Source organism: Pipistrellus hanaki (assembly GCF_964339955.1).
Source record: "Pipistrellus hanaki genome assembly, chromosome: 16".
Lineage (NCBI taxonomy): Eukaryota > Metazoa > Chordata > Mammalia > Chiroptera > Vespertilionidae > Pipistrellus > Pipistrellus hanaki.
This window is the reverse complement of record NC_140518.1, coordinates 33367049-33384503: the sequence shown is the minus strand read 5'-3', so window position 1 is coordinate 33384503 and position 17455 is coordinate 33367049. Positions and strand designations below refer to the sequence as shown.

The window sequence follows — 17455 nt, the reverse complement described above, 5'->3', positions numbered from 1 at the left end:
TCTGTCTCTCCGGCGGCGAAGCGTCCGTTTGGCGCTTTTGCTCCCAGCGCGGCCACCGTCGTTCGGGGAGGAGGCCGGGAGGGGGCGGGGAGAAAGGTGGGAGGTGGGTGAGCGCGCGCGCCGCCCGTCCGCCGTGGTTTCCTGGCTGCGCGCGGCGGCGGCGGCGTCGCTGCAGCTGTTGCAGCAGCGGCGAAGATGGCGGAAGGGCTGGAGCGTGTCCGGATCTCCGCGTCGGAGCTGCGAGGGATCCTGGCCACTCTGGCTCCGCAGGCCGGGAGCAGAGGTGAGTCGCGCCGCCCAGCTCCTGGGCCGGGCCTGCCCGCCCCGCCTTCCTCTCCTCCTCCTCTGCCTCCTCCCCGCTCGGTCCGCGGCGCTTCGGAGCCCCCGCCCCTTCCCCCAACAGTGGGGGCGGGGGCCCGAGGGCGGTCCCGCTGGCGGCCCTACCAGCCAGCCTCGGGCTCCGTGTGGGGTCCCGCTGAGGCAGCTCTGGCCCTTTTTCAGACGAGTCCAACCCCAGTGCCTGCCTCCGCCCCCTTTCTTGCCGCGAAGGTGACTGTTTCCCCCATTGCCTCCGTCTTCTCGGACCCTCTCGTGGATCCCGAGGCGTCCGGAGAAACGTCAAGGAGTGGCGCTGGGGTCTGGTGGAGGCCCCTGGATGTTCCGTTCCCAGAAGGATCATCCCCATCTCTTTAGCTTTGGAGAGAAGGAACTGGGGAAATGGAGGAAGGTTGAATAGCTTGGGACTTCTTTGCTGAACTTTTTCCCCCCACCCCAAGGCAGGCTTCTGACGACTGGGCCACTGGAAGGGATCCAGGACCTCAGAGAGTTGACTCTACTCTGGTTTGGCCTTGGCGTGTTGTGGGAGCTGTTTTTTTCTCAGAGAGAACGCTCAACTTGCAAGTTCAAGCCTCCAGCCACACCAGGAAAGCGCCTAGGGAAGGTTCTAGTGTCTCCCCTCCCCTTTGTTAGGCAGTGCACTTCTGTAGAATGGTAGCTATGCTTCTGCAGACCTGTGGCCAGAGTCTGTGACATTGGTTTTCATTGGTCAACTGAATCGGATTTATTCAGGTTCTTTTCTCCCTCTGCTGTGGAAAATAGTGGTAGTTCTTCTCCCTCTCTCCATTTCACCTAAGTTACAAAAGGCTGCTGAGGGTGAGCTATTCTGGAGTTAAACTGCTTTAATTTATTCAGACTTGAAACAGTCTTTTAAACTTCTGAGAACACTGTAGCAGTAAAACATCAAGGCGTTTTTTTTTTCTCCTGTTATGTTTTGATATACACATAGGTGTAAATTTCTATTTTGGGTTTGTTTACATGTGTATTTATAGAACAATAGTAGAATTTTATATAGCATTTCATTTTATATACTCTGTAATCTCACTAATTCCTGTCACTTCTCCATGGAAAGGTTTAGTAACTATTCGTAGTAGTCTTTCCCCTTAATAGATGATAACAGACAAAAAATAGAGACTTGCTTATCTGTCCTTAAGTAAATTCGTGGAGCCCAGACAGCAGTTTTTGAAGTCCTGTGCTCTTATTCTTGAGTGCCCCAGTCTTTGGTATTTTGAGAGCTCATCAAAATATTTCCATCATCTTCCAGGGAAATCTTTCTTATGGAACTTTTTCCTTCTCATATTCCATCATCATAGTAGCAGTTAGTCTCAGTATTCTAATGATGATATTCTGAGCAGTATTTTCTTGGAATGACTGTTGGCTACGGTTAGAGAGTTGGTGAGCGTGAGTGGAGTTGAAGAATGTGAAAGAAACTGCTTCCAGTTTGCTTCGGCAGGAGGTATATGATTCGATAATTGGTAGCCTAAAGAAGAGGATTGTCCTGGCCAAGTCGAAGTCTGGACTTGCAGTTTTTCTCCAGGGATGTCCAGACCATGGATTATTACGCATATCCCACTTTTACTTCTTTCCTACTAGTATGTTAAAAGGACTCGGCCACCCTGGAAAAAACAATAGAGGCAGAAGAAAAGACTAAGATGGATTTGAGGGCTCTATAATAGAGAACAGCCTGTTGCTGAAATGGTTGGAAATCTTTTATTCTGACAGTAATGGGGTAGTTAGGGCCTTGGGGATCTGAATATGACTTGAATAACATTTTTTTTCTTGTATCTTTACCTCAGGTGTAGGTAACTCCAACACAAGCATTAAAATTTTTTTTTTATTATCTTTGTTGTTGAAAGTATTACAGACGTCCCCTTTTGATTTCCCCATTGACCTCCTCTTCCCTGCTCCCACTTCTTCTCTTAAAAAAAATTATTTTTATTGTTGAAAGTATTATAGATGTCCAACCCCTCCCCACTAGCCCACTCCACTCTGCCCCTGCCCCCTCCCCAGGCCTTCACTGCACTATTGTCTGTGTCCATGAGTTCACAATTAAGTTCTTAGCTTTGTCAGTTGCTGAACAAATATTGTAAACAGTAGAATTTCTGTTTCTGAAGAACTTTCCTTCCTTGTTAATAACATTTGAAACTTTTGTTGATTTTTAGAGAGACGAGGGAGAGAGAAACATTGATTTGTTGTTCCACTTATTTATGCATTTATTAGTTGATACTTGTATATGCCCCAGGACCTTGGTGTATCAGAGACAACGCTCACCAACTGAGCTACCCAACCAGGGCCAATAATAGCATTTTGATGTGTAATTTTTGCTTGACTTTTCTGTTTCTTTACCAGAATGACATTTTTCTGCCTTCCCACCTTATTTATTCTTTTCTTCTACCCTTTCCTCCCCAATACTCTCCAACATCACAGAAATCATGAAGGAGCCCAGGCAACGCAAAGATAATAGACGCCCTGATCTGGAAATCTATAAGCCTGGTCTATCACGACTAAGGAACAAGCCTAAAATCAAAGAACCCTCTGGGAGTGATGAACTTAAGGATGAAATTGTTAATGACAGAGATTCTTCAGCTGTTGGAAATGCTACACAGCTCATTAAAGATGTTTGCAAGGAACTGGACAACCAACAGCAAAATGGTCCTGTAGACCCAGAAAATACTCGGGCACAGGAGTCCTCTCCTAGAATTGCTGGACAAGAGGATCGAAGTCTAAGAATTATCAAGAAAACAAAGAAACCTGACATGCAGATCTATCAGCCTGGAAGGCGTATGCAGACTCTAACCAAAGAATCTACCAGCAGGATGGATGAGGAGGAAATCCTCAACCAGGTAGAACAACTGAAAGTAGAGGAAGATGAATGTAGGGAACAAATGAAAGAGGAGGTTGTGAATAAGCCAGACAAAAATGAGACACAAAAGAGCCTAAATGGTGACAGAGTAAGGGCTGCAAAGGGAGAAAAAGGAAAGAGGATTGAAAAAGGGGAGGGGATGAAGAAAGTGAATGAAGACCCAGCACAGGGGAAGCCTGGTTCTGCAAAGCGCTATTCCCGCTCAGACAAACGGAGGAACCGCTACCGCACATGCAGTACCAGCTCAGCTGGTAGCAACAACAGTGCTGAGGGGTCTGGCCTGACTGATAATGGATGTCGCCGCCGCCGCCAGGATAAGACCAAGTTGAGGTCACGACTGAAGAAGCAAGTATCTATGTCCTCAACTGACTCCTTAGATGAAGACAGAATTGATGAGTCTGATGGGCCTCGGAGGAGCACAGAAAGGAAGAAACATTTAGAAAGAAACTGTTCTGGCCATGGGGAGGGAGAGCAGAAAAGCAATGGTAAAGAAAATCGAGGTACTCTTCGTGTCACTTTTGATGCAGAGACCATGAACAAAGATTCCCCCACAGTGAGGCCAGCCAGAGAGGACGCGGATAGGATAAAGTCTGATAAAGGCTTGAGCAGTAGGGGCAAAGGCTCTGAGAAGCAGGAGTCCAAAAATTTGAAACAAGAACTTCGGGGTCGTGGCCGTGGCATCCTGATTCTGCCTGCCCATACCACCCTATCTGTCAATTCAGCTGGTTCTCCAGAGTCTACACCTTTAGGATCTCGGCTATTATTTGGATCTGGTAGTAAGGGATCTCGGAGTTGGGGCCGAGGAGGCACCACTCGACGGTTGTGGGACCCAAACAATCCTGATCAGAAACCTGCTCTAAAGAGCCAGACACCCCAGCTACATTTCTTGGACACTGATGATGAAGTCAGCCCTACATCTTGGGGTGACTCACGCCAGGCCCAAGCATCTTACTATAAGTTTCAAAACTCTGACAACCCTTATTATTACCCCCGGACACCAGGCCCTGCCTCCCAGTATCCTTTTACAGGCTATAGCCCTCTTCAGTACCCAGTGGGCCCTACAAATGGTGTGTACCCAGGGCCCTACTACCCAGGCTACCCGACTCCCTCAGGACAATATGTTTGTAGTCCTCTCCCTGCCAGCACCATGAGTCCTGAGGAGATGGAGCAGCACATGAGGAACATGCAGCAGCAAGAACTACATAGGCTTCTCCGGGTGGCTGATAACCAGGAACTACAGCTCAGCAACCTGCTCTCCAGGGACCGCATCAGTCCGGAGGGCCTGGAAAAGATGGCTCAGCTTAGGTATGGTGTATTCCATCCTGGCTAGAGGGAAATGGGGATAAGCTGGGAGGTGTGTAGACTCCTGTGGCTGAGGAAAGTAGAAAATTTTTAGGTAAGCTTCTGGGTCTGGGTGTTATCTCCCTTTCACATTGATTTTTTTAAGGAAGGGACAATTGGAAAAACAAAACAAAATTTTGTTTCTAGTCTTAGAAATTATTAAGCTTCCCACTTTCTCTTTAAGAAAAAAAAATTTATCCTTAAGAGAACATGGAATCTGGAAATGGGAAAGGAAAGACTTTCCAGAATGCCAAGAAATGAACAACATAAAACTTGTGGTGAAGATCTTACGTCAGCTGTTAAATTTAGGTTCAGGCATATGGGGAAAAACTTTCCTAGACATAACTGTTTTTAAAATGGCATTATACTGTGCCGAATGGAGGCTAGAATGAATATTATACCTGATGGCATTTTGGATTTTCTATTAAGAAAGATATTTAATTTGTAAAAAGCTCAAATCTTGCATCTAGCCTTTTCTGTGGTGTATTTGGAGCTAGAAGTTGCATGTATTTTATTCCAGAGCTGAACTGCTGCAGCTATATGAGCGCTGTATTCTCTTAGATATTGAGTTCTCTGATAATCAGAATGTGGATCAGATCCTGTGGAAGAATGCTTTCTATCAGGTGATTGAGAAGTTCAGGCAGCTCCTCAAGGATCCAAATGTTGACAACCCAGAACAGATTCGGAACAGACTGTTGGAACTCTTGGATGAGGTAAACCATCGTTTTTTTGTACACAGGAAAAAAACTTCAGTATCCTCTAGTAGTGATGGATTTTTACCACATGAAATACTATGTAACAGAACATTGACCAAAAAACTGTATGCTCTTTTCTTGGTTTAGAAGAAAAGAGCATACAGTTTACATCTACCTTACTCCTGTTGCTTCCTTGAGACCATAAGTTACAATTGGAGTTAGTTCTGAGCTTGGAAGTTTTCTGAAGATCTTAACCAGGGGTTGTGGGGATGGGAGGGTGGGGAGAAGAGTGTGTGTAGGTGTTTATGTCTTTAAAATAATAGAGTGGCTTATGCTATGAGTTTGTGTTTTGCTTAGTTAGTGGCCACTAAATATTGTCTGTGCCCCCCTTTATATCAGATGGCTGAACATTAGTAGAACTGTGAAAAGATCACTTGCCCAAGTTTCTGGTGAGTAGATTGGATCAAAACTAGCTGATTCAGCTTCTTATTTTTTAATTTCTTATTTTTTTCTCTTTACAGGGTAGTGACTTTTTTGATAGTTTGCTTCAAAAGCTGCAGGTTACTTACAAGTTCAAACTGGAGGACTACATGGATGGTCTTGCCATTCGTAGCAAGCCATTACGCAAGACAGTAAGCCAGTTTCTTTATCTTAAATTTTATTCATTTATTTAGTAAGCATTTATCTAGTGTCAGTTATGTGCTAGGCACTGTGCTGGTGTTAAGGTTACAAAAGTGAAAGATATAGCCCATTGGGGTAACAGGGCAATTAAATCAATTATTGTAATGTGATATATTCCTAAAAGTGTGATTACTGGGTCAAATGGGGTTCCATTTTTAATTTTTTGAGGAAACTTCATACTGCTTTCCACAGTGGCTGCACCAGTCTGGGTTCCTTTCTCTCTGCATCCTTGCCAGCACTTGTTTGTTGATTTGTTCCAACAGGTGTGAGATGGTACATCATTGTCGTTTTGATTTCCATCTCTTGGATGACTAGTGATTTTGACATGTTTTCATATGTTGCTTGGCTTTCTGTATGTACTCTTTTGAAAAGTATCTATTTAGATCCTTTGCTCATTTTTTTTTTATTGGATTGTTTATCTTTCTTTTGTTAAGTTGTATGAGTTCCCTGTAAATTTTGGAGATTAAACCCTTATTGGAGAAACATTGGCAAATATGTTCTCCCATGCAGTGGGCTTTCTTGTTGTTTTGTTGATGGTTTCTTTTGCTGTGCAGAAGTTTTTTATTTTGATGGAGTCCCATTTGTTTATTTTCTCCTTAGTTTCCATTGTCCTAGGAGCTGTATTGGTGCTAAGACATATGTCTCATATTTTGCTGCCTATGGGTTCTTCTAAAATTTTTATGGTTTCCTATCTTATGTTTAAGTCCTTTATCCATTTTGAGTTTATTTTGTGTATGGTGTAAGTAGGTGTTTTTTCGTTTTTTTGCATGTATCCAATTTTCTCAACACCATTTATTGAAGAGACTGTCTTGACTCCATTGTATGTTCTTGCCTTCTTTGTCAAATATTAATTGAGCATAGTGGCCTGGATCGATTTCTGGATTCTCTGTTTTGTTCCATTTGTCTATATGTCTGTTTTTGTGCCAGTACCAGGCATTTTTGAGAACAGTGGCTTTGAAATATAGCTTGAGATCTGGTATTGTGATCCCTCCAACTTTGTTCTTTCTCAGGATCGCTGCAGCTATTTAGAGTCTTTTTTATTCCATATGAATTTTTGGAGAGTTTGTTCTAGGTCTGTGAAATATGCTGTTAGTATTTTAATGGGGATTACATTGAATTTATAGATTGCTTTGGGTAGTATTTTAATAATGTTAATTCTACCAATACACGAGCACGGTATATTCTTCCATTTGTTTATGTCTTCTATTTCTTTTTTCAATTTCCTATAGTTTTTCATGTGCAGGTCTTTCACCTCCTTAGTTAAGAGGTAGAAAAGAGGAAACAGATTAGAAGTATATAAGGAAAATAGACTTGGACTATTGGCTAATTTGGTGTGACTGATGAGATTGGAGACATGAGGAATCTAGATCACCCCTCAGTTTGTGGCCTAGGAGAGTGGGTGGAAAGGAAAAGGGTAGTTCAGTTTTGGATATGTTTAGGTGGAGTAGCTTGAAAATGAACAAATGAATATTCTGGTCAGTCTGGAGCTCAGGACAAAGAGCTGGGCTGGTGATACAGATGGAGGAGTCATCAATATATAGTTGATAATTGAAACAGAAGTTGGGAGACTGGAATAGCTTGACAGAGAGTGGTGTTATCAGATTTCAGTGTGGTGGTGGATAAAATTGTCAATTGCTATAGAGTCATCAAATACTAAGATTACTAAAAAGTGTTCATTGGATTGGATGATTTTATCGTCCACCAGTTATTTTAATTGGAGATGATGGAAGCCAGATTGTAGTGAATGAGAAGTGGGTCAGTACATATAATGAGAGAGTAATATAGACCATAGTTTTTTTTGTTGGTTTTTTTTAATATAATTTATTGATATTTTACAGAGAGGAGGAAGGGAGAGAGATAGAGAGTTAGAAATGTCAATGAGAGAGAAACATCGACCAGCTGCCTCTTGCACACCCCCTACTGGGGATGTGCCCGCAACCACTGTACATGCCCTTGACCGGAATCGAACTTGAGACCTTTCAGTCCGCAGACCGACGCTCTACCACTGAGCCAAACCGGTTTTGGCTAGACCATAGTTTTTAAGAGTCTTGGTTATGAAAGCAAGGAGGGGAAATAGTATTTAAAAGAGAACATAGTCTCAAGGGAACTTTGGTTTTTTTTTGTTTTTTTTTAAAAAATATATTTTATTGATTTTGTACAGAGAGGAAGGGAGAGAGATAGAAAGCTAGAAACATCGATGAGAGAGAGTCATCGACCAGCTGCCTCTTGCACACCCCCTACTGGGGATATGCCCGCAACCAAGGTACATGCCCTTGACCGGAATCGAACCCGGGTCCCTTCAGTCCCCAAGCCGACGCTCTATCCATTGAGCCAAACCGGTCTCGGCTGGGAACTTTGTTTTTAAGCTGCGAGAGACTTGAGCATATTTTTGTGTAGAGAAGAAAGGTCCAGGGGGAAAGGAGGAAGTTAAAGAATCATTAAAGAAAGGGGTGCGATTTATGGAGTAATGGCTTCTTCTTTCCTTTCTGCTCCTTCTGATGAATTACTATGTGTAAGCTCTGTTAGTAATCAGCAAGTATTTATTGAGTCCCTTCTACATGTCAGGTGCCATTCTAAGCACACACAATTAATTCAGTGTGAAACAAGAAAGCCATGCTCCCAGCTTTTATATATTAATTTTATTTATTATTAATTTTAATTAATTCATTATTATAAATTTATTTATTATTAATTAATTTATTTATTTATTTTCATGCTCCAAGCTTTTAAAGCTTAGAGTTTGATTAGGGGTGAGTGCAGATGTTGCGTTAGAAATTGCAGATGCAGTGACTTCTGCAAAGGATTTTGTGTGTATGTGTGTGTATATACACTGTTAAAAGGGCTTAGAGGATTGTGGAGGAATGAGGAAGTCACAGTTAAGCTGTGCTGAAAACCTGAGACATTAGCTAAGTGAAGGTGTATGTGAAGATGCAAGACCTACAACATTCTAGAGATAGGGAACAATTCTAGTGAAGGTCTTGAAGTGGGAGAGAGCATGGTGTGTTAGCAGGACCGAGAAATCTAGTTTGAAAGGGCACAGAGAATAAGGGGGGTAACGGCATTGAATAAATGAGCAGACGTTAGATCATCTAGAATTTCATTATAAGGATAGTGGAGAGCCTTTGGCAGGTTTTTTTTTTTCTTCTTCCCCTCATTGAGATGGCAAAATGACTGTAGTATGGAAATATAAGTAGTTTTCTTGGTGCTTAATCATTAAAATACCAAGGATTTTTAGTGTTCATTCATAGAATATGTAGGATAGTCAGGACTCTGAAGGTGGATGACAGTGATATATTACTGCTGAGGCACATGTTTGAGTTATGTGTTGGAAGGCTGGTGTGCAGGAGGTAGTTATTGGTTAGTAAATGAGCTTTCCTGAGAGGTCATTATGTACTTGTCCTTGAAACTTTGTCCTTTGTTCAAGGACATGGTAATTTTTTATGTGTGGGGTAGAGTGGAGTTATATGTTATGAAGTGATGTTCCTCGGGAGGTTTTTAGGTTGGGCACATGTCTTAGGATTGCTGAGGGTTTACTCTTTTGTAATATACATATATACATACACATATCTATCTATCTATCTATCTATCTATCTATCTATCATCTGCCTGTCTATCTAAAAGATTAAGTGACCAGTCAACCAGTCACTATGATGGGCACTGACCACCAGAGGGCAGACGCTCTACACAAGAGCTGCCCCCTGGTTGTCAGTGTGCACCCATAGCTAACCTCCCATGGCCCCTCCCCCTGGCATGCCAACCTACTGCAGCCCTGATCGTCAGCCAGGCTGAGGGACCCCACTCATGCATGAATTTGTGCACCCAGGCCTCTAGTCCTGTATGTCAAAGGCTAATATGCAAATCGATCAAACAGTGGAACGACCACTAATGCAGGAGATGCCCCTTGGTGGTCATTGCGCTTCTACAGGGGGAGCTCTGTTCAGCCAGAAGCTGGGTTCGTGGCTGGGGAACGCAGCGGCAGTGGCGAGGGCTCCCGGACTGAAAAAGGGCACAGGTCCTGCTGAGGGACCTCCCCTGAGTGCATGAGTTTTGTGCACTGGGCCTCTTGTATGTATATAACTACACAGTCCTGGCACATTTGGTAAAGAGTAACTTATTGTTTTAGGGAACTGTTATTTTGCAAAGGGGATGTAATGCAATAACACAATGTGGTGATATTAACAATTTGAGGAGAGAAAGAGAACGTAAGTAATTGTCTTAATATTTTAAAAAAATATATTTTATTGATTTTTTTTTACAAAGAGGAAAGGAGAGGGAGAGACATTGATGGGAGAGACACATCAATCAGCTGCCTCCTGCAAACCTTACTGGGGATGTGCCTGCAACCAAAGTACATGCCCTTGACTGGAATCAAACCTGAGACCCTTCACTCTGCAGGCTGATGCTCTATCCACTGAGCCAAACCGGTTAGGGCTCTTAATATTTTTATATCACTTTATTTATTGATTTGAAAGAGAGGAATAAACATAAAAAAATTAAAAAAGTTCTAGCCAGCTTGGGTCAGTGGATAGAGCATCAGTCTGTATACTGAAGGGTCCCAAGTTCAATTCTGGCCAAGGGCACATCCCTGGGTTGCGTGCTCAATTCCCACTAGGAGTTGTGCAAGAGGCAGTCAATCAATGCTTCTTTCTCATTATTGATGTTTCTATCTCTCCTCCCTCCTCTCTGAAATCAATAAATATATTTTTTAAAAAAGGTTTATTGATTTCAGAGAAGAAGGAAGAGATAGAGATACAAACATAAATAATGAGAATCATTGATTGCCTGCCTCCTGCCTACTGGGAATTGAGGCATGTGCCCTGGCCAAGAATCAAACTGGGGTTAAACTTCAATTTTTGTTTTTCCACTTATTTATGCATTCATGGATTGATTCTTATATGTGCCCTGACTGGGGATTGAACCCACAACCTTGGCATGTCAGAATGACACTAAGCTCTCCGGCAAGGGTCTATATATCAACTTTAAAATTTGTGAAGTATTTTGTATTTATTTTCTTTACTTACCCTATGGAATAGGTGCTTTTCACATTCAAATGAAGAAACCGAGTCTCAAAGACCTACTTAAGATCACACAACTATTACATGGAAAGTCAGGTCTCTGACTCTTAATTTCACAATATTTTCTTCCATTTACCTGGGACTTGAAATAAAAATGAGCCCCTCTCGCCCTGGCTAGGTGGCTTAGTTTATTGGAGCATCATCCCATACACCAAAGGTTGTGGGCTCAATTCCCAGTCAGGGCACATACCTAGGTTTCTGGTTTGATCCCCAGTCGGGGTGCATATGGGAAGCAACCAATGTTTCTCTCTCACATTGATGTGCTTGCCTTCCTCTGCCTCACCCTTCTCCCTTCTCTCCTCTTCTCTCTCTAAAATCAATAAAAACATATCCTTGGGTGAGGATTAAAAAAAAAAAAGAAAAATGGCCGAAACTGGTTTGGCTCAGTGGATAGAGCGTCGGCCTGGGGACTAAAAGGTCCCGGGTTCGATTCCAGTCAGGGGCATGTGCCTTGGTTGCGGGCACATCCCCAGTAGGGGGTGTGCAAGAGGCAGCAGATCGACGATTCTCTCTCATTGATGTTTCTAGCTCTCTATCCCTCTCTCTTCCTCTCTGTAAAAAATCAATAAAAATATATTTTAAAAAAAAATAGCCCCTCTCCTTTCTGCCACTCTTTATCAGTAAATGTTTTATCACACTGTTGGCTATTTTCTTTTTGCTAGTCAGGGTTAGACTTGAAAACTTTTTATTTTGTTGAGGACTACTAGTGCCTTGTTGCTGCTCTGTCATTTTGGTCCCATCCCTGTCCTTTGGGGTTGAAGTTAGAGTTTCTTGGATATTCTATTAACTGATTATTTTTCCTGAAGGTAAAATATGCCTTGATCAGTGCCCAGCGATGTATGATTTGTCAAGGAGATATTGCTAGGTATCGGGAGCAAGCCAATGACACAGCAAACTACGGGAAAGCACGCAGGTACTTTTGCCTCTTGTTCATTTGCTTCTCTCCCTGTGTGTTTTAAGCTAAGCCCTATTAAGAGCAGTGGGTTACCTGAGCTTTATGGATATCCTACAGGTGTCCTTACTGGTCTCTTTAGTCATGCTTTACCACTTCAGGATTACATCTAATAATCCAACTTATGTCTTAAGTAGTAAGGACTATCATGTGATGAATTGGGAAAGGGTTGATATGGGACTAGCATTTTTAAAATTATTTTTTTTTATTCCAGTTGGTACCTGAAGGCCCAGCACATTGCTCCCAAGAATGGGCGCCCCTATAATCAGCTGGCTCTGTTGGCAGTGTATACGGTAAGAAATCCTGTGGAGAGGGGAAGAATTTTGTAGGCAGTATATTAGAAATATGGATTTTGACAGCATCAGCTCTTGAAACTAGATTTAAGCAATTTAGCTAGAATACAAAGTACATTCCCTGATGTCTTCTATTATGGGGGGCTGTTTCTCTGTTTTCCGCTACCTGAGCTGGGGATTAAGAAATTAATGAAGAAAATGAGACCGGACACAGAAATAGAAACCAGCTGGGACCCAGATGGGGGGCTGTCACTCTGATGGGGGGACAGTAACATCCACCACAGACAACGCAGCGCATTTATTGATTTCCAAAGGGGGGTTTAAGGTCAAAGGAGTTTTGGGTCTGCCCAGGTCCTATTCATTCCTCATTCCTGGTACAAGGACAGGATTTAGCATATCAAAACCTAGGTAAGTCAAGGTCCTATTCATTCCTTATTCTCAGCACATGGATAAAGATAAGGAATCTGTACTGATAACAGTCTCCAACATTTTGGGAGGCTGTTTTCGGGAGATGGCCAAGCCAGTCACCTGGGACTTAGCTGACATTAATTTTTTTTTTTTTTTTAATATATTTTATCGATTTTGTACAGAGAGGAAGTGAGAGAGATAGTTAGAAACATCGATGAGAGAGTCATCGATCAGCTGCCTCTTGCACATCTCCTACTGGGGATATGCCCGCAACCAAGGTACATGCCCTTGATCAGAATCGAACCCTGGACCTTTCAGTCCGCAGGCCGACACTTTATCCACTGAGCCAAACCGGTTTTGGCTGTTACTGTTACTTTAGAGTTAAGTTGTCAGGGATCCCTCACTTCAGTGGAATCTATACTTCATCCACTTTCACTGCAATTAAGATCCTTGGGGAATGCTCATGCTCCAGCCAAACCACTCTGTTTTTTGACTAAGGCTTCTCCTCTGAATCTTGCCTTGCTTCCCTTCCCTGTCTCGTTGAACTAAGTTACTTATTTCTGGAAGGAAAATAAAGCTCCATTTCCCTTTCCTTCTTAAAGTCCTCAACTAGCCCCAAGTACTCAGATCTTTGTTTCCTTTCTTCAGATCATTCCCTTAGTCCTCTTAGCTTTTCACCTAAGGAGTCTCCTTAGCAGAAACACAGTAAATGCCAAATCATATCTCTCTGGATTTTTTTTTTAATTAAATTATTATCTGTGCACATATTTTACCATTGGCCCCCCCCCCCCCCCCCCCCCCCCCCCCCGGATCTTACCAAACTCCTCTAAATGTGGCTCTAACAGAGTACCTTGAGATCTGACAGAGCTCTTAGTGAGAGAGCTGAAGGAAGGAGAAAGGGTGGAGACCAATGGTTGGTTCCGAAGGTTCAAGTATAAGAAGCAGCTAACTAACAAGTTCATTATCAGGGAGAGTTTTTCTTTTTTTATAATATATTTTATTGATTTTTTTTTTTTTTTTTTTTTTTTTTACAGAGAGGAAGGGAAAGGGATAGAGAGTTAGAAACATCATTGAGAGAAAAACATCGATCAGCTGCCTCCTGCACACCCCCATCTGGCGATGTGCCTGCAACCCAGGTACATGCCCTTGACTGGAATTGAACCTGGGACCTTTCAGTCCGCAGGCCAAACCAGTCAGGGCAGGGAGAGTTTTCTTAATGCTGTAAAATTCATTGCCAAATAATATTTGAGTCAGTAATTTTTATTCCCTTTGTTTCACAAAAGATTCAAAGAAATACCTAATAATTATGGATTGAAATTATTGATTAAGTAATGGGGTTTACTGATAACGCTTCCTTCAGAATAGATTGAATCTCTCTTCACTTTTTACCTCCTTCCTGTTCTCTTTGTTGTTTTGTTTGTTTGTTTTTTATTTCAGCGGGGCTTTTATGGGAGGCGTGAGCACAGTCCAAGGAACTCTGTCTTCATTTGAGTGAGGTCGTTTCCAGGCAGTGGTGGAAGGTCTGAAGATAGATACTTCTTTGGAAGTGTTACTGGTGGTGAAATTGGACCTTGGCTCTTGAGACCAGCAAAGAAAGATTTCAGAGCCCCAAACTCAAATTATGAGAAAGTTTATTTAGAAAGTTTCAGAGGTAGTAGGACTGAGCTAGCTAGGCTGTGTAGATTCAGGGTATAAGTTACAGAAGCAAAAGAAAGGCCCTCAAGCTTAGGAGAGGGCAAATCAAAGGTAACCTCCCCCCGCTCTGGGACAAAGAGGGGCACAGGAAAGGTGCAGGGATCTCCCAAGAGTGAGAGCATGCCCTGTTCTCTTTGTGATCTGTGTTTTTCACATCCCTTTGTGGCTTTATTTTTCTCCTTTCTCATCCATCTTCTGTTTTTCCTTCCTTCTCATTTCTTTCTTTCTTTTCTTTTTTTTTTTTTTAATATATTTTATTGATTTTTTACAGAGAGGAAGGGAGAGAGATAGAGAGCCAGAAACCTCAATGAGAGAGAAACATCGACCAGCTGCCTCTCGCACGCCCCCTACTGGGGATGTGCCCGCAACCAAGGTACATGCCCTTGACCGGAATCGAACCTGGGACCCTTCAGTCTGCAGACGGACGCTCTACCACTGAGCCAAACTGGTTTCGGCTCTTTCTCATTTCTTGTCTCCTTTTCTAGTTTTTCTTCTTTGTAATTATTGAATGAATTTCTATGTTTCTTGTTAATTAGAAAATATAATCTTTCCTCAGTGACTTTAAAATATTGCAGTAAAATTAATGTAACAAAATAATTTACAGGTATCCTATCTAACAAAAGAGTAATATGCAAATTGACTGTCACTCCCAACACACAAGATGGCTGCCACAAAATGGCCAGCAGGGAAGGGCAGTTGGGAGGGATCAGACCAGTAGGGGAGGGCAGTTGGGGGCGATCAAGCCTTCAGGGGAGGGCAGTTAGGGGTGGCCAGGCTGGCAGGGGAGGAAAGTTGGGGGTGACTGGGTCTTCAGGGAAGGGCAGTTGGGGGAGACCCAGGCCTGCAGGGGAGAGTAGTTGGGGGTGATCAGGCTGGCAGGGGAGCAGTTAGGCATCAATAAGGCTGACATGGGAGTGGTTAGGGGGTGATCAGGCTGACAGGCAGAAGCAGTTAGGGGCAATCAGGAAGGCAGGCAGGCGAGCAGTTGGGAGCCAGCAGTCCTCGATTGTGAAAGGGAGGTAGGATTCCTGGTAGGATTGGGTCTAAACGGGCAGTTGGACATTCCTTGAGAGGTCCCAGATTGGAGAGGGTGTGGGCTGGGCTGAGGGATAGCCCCCCACCCCGTGCACAAATTTCGTGCAGCAGGTCTCTAGTTTGTAAATAATTATTTGTCAATCCAGTGGCATTTAGTGCATTAACAGCATTGTGTAATCACCAACTCTGTCTAGTTCTAAAACATTTTTATTACCATAAAAGAAAACCTCTTATCTATTCCTCCCCATGCCTCTTAAGCCCCAGCCTCTGACAACCACTAGTCTGCTTTCTGTCCCTGGATTTACCTATTCTGGATATTTCATGTAAGTGGAATAATACAGCATATGACCTTTTATATCTGGCTTCTTTCATGTATCATCACGTTTGTGTTTTTTTTTTTTTAATATTTTTTTATTGGTTTTTTACAGAGAGGAAGAGAGAGGGATAGAGAGTTAGAAACATCAATGAGAGAGAATCATTGATCAGCTGCCTCTTGCACACCCCCTACTGGGGATGTGCCCGCAACCAAGGTACATGCCCTTGACCAGAATGGAACCCGGGACCTTTCAGTCCACAGGCTGACGCTTTATCCACTGAGCCAAACTGGTCTCTGCTATCATCAAGTTTTTGACCATGTTGTAACATGTATCAATACTTAATTTTTATGGATATAACACTTTGATTCATTCAATGCTTTAATTCAGTCGTCAGTTGGACATTTCAGTTGTCTCCACCTTTTAGCTATTGTGAACAGTTTTTTTTGTGAAGTGTTTCTTTGAATATCTGTGTGGTTTTTTTTGGGACTGTACCTAGGAATGGAATTGCTGAGTCATATGGTAATTCCATGTTTAACTGTTTTTCATAGCAGCTGTACCCTTTTACATTCTCACCAGCAATGTACCAGGGTTCTGATTTCTCTACAATCTTGCCAACATTTGTTATTTTTCTTTTCTTCTTTTGAATATGACCAACCTATTGGGTGTTAAATAATATCTCTCTCTCTTTTTTTTTTTTAAATTGATTTCAAAGAAGAAGGGAGAGAGAGAGAGAAACATCAATGATGAGAGAAAATCATCCATCAGCTATCTTCTGCACACTCTCTAGGAACCTAACCATGACCACCAGGTTCAAAGGTCGACTCAACCACTGAACCACTCTGGCTGGGCGGTGTGAAGTAATACCTTATTGTGGCTTTCCCCCTTCCCCAACTTCGGGATTTTTTTTTCTTTAATAGCTTTTATTTTTATTTCTTTTGGTCAGTTTAACTTTATAGAAAAATTGAGCAAAAAGTACAGAGTTCCCATATATCCTCTTAACTTTCTCCTCCCCCTCAATTTTCCCTATTATTAACATCTTACATTAGTGTACTATATTTGTTATAATTGATGAGCCAGTATTGATACATTATTATTAGTTAAAGTCCATAGTTTATATTAAGGTGGACTTAATGGTCTGAACAAATGGACTTTGACTGCTGGACTTTGATGGTCTGAACAAATAAATGTATAGTGACACGAATCTACCATTATAGTATCATACATAATAGTTTCATTGTCCTGAAAATAGCCCATGCTCCACCCTCCACCTGTTGTCCCTTTTGCATCCCATGAACCTCTGACCATCACTGGTATTTTACTGTGTCTATAGTTTTGCCTTTTCCAGAATGCCACATAGTTGGAACCATGCAGGATACAATATTTTCAGATTGGCTTTAGGTTTATTTTCATGGCTTGATAGTTTTTTGTTTGTTTGTTTTTAAGAGAGTAGAAGGGAAGGAAGAGGGGGGAAAAAAGAGAGAAAACACTGATGTGACAGAGACACATCTATTGGTTGCCTCCTACATGCACCCCAAATGGGGAAGGGGATCAAACTTACAACCTAGGTATGTGCACTTGTCTGGGAATGGAACCTGTGACCATTTAGCAACCTGATGCTTTAACCATTGAGCAACCAACCAGGGCCACCTTACCCATTTTTAAGTGTACCGTATAGTAATATTAAGTACATTCACATTGTTGTTCAAATGATCTCCCAGAACTCTCCTCATCTTACAAAACTGGAACGCTAGACCCATGAAACAG

The 17455-nt window shown here is 42.4% G+C and overlaps 1 protein-coding gene across 2 annotated transcripts in view; it reads left to right on the top strand.

Annotated features, from left to right (window-relative positions):
* The first annotated feature begins 6 nt into the window (after window positions 1–6).
* The window catches only part of SMG6 (SMG6 nonsense mediated mRNA decay factor), a 224512-nt gene continuing 207063 nt past the window's right edge, over window positions 7–17455 (top strand). Inside the window, exons 1-6 of one of the 2 annotated variants that reach the window (XM_084862837.1) lie at window positions 7–283; window positions 2764–4504; window positions 5061–5253; window positions 5757–5867; window positions 11798–11904; window positions 12158–12236. In XM_084862837.1, the coding sequence (XP_084718963.1) occupies window positions 196–283; window positions 2764–4504; window positions 5061–5253; window positions 5757–5867; window positions 11798–11904; window positions 12158–12236 (2319 nt within the window). In that variant the 5' untranslated portion in view covers window positions 7–195. The remainder of the gene's footprint in view (window positions 284–2763; window positions 4505–5060; window positions 5254–5756; window positions 5868–11797; window positions 11905–12157; window positions 12237–17455) is intronic. The other variant, XM_084862836.1, reaches the window with a different exon arrangement.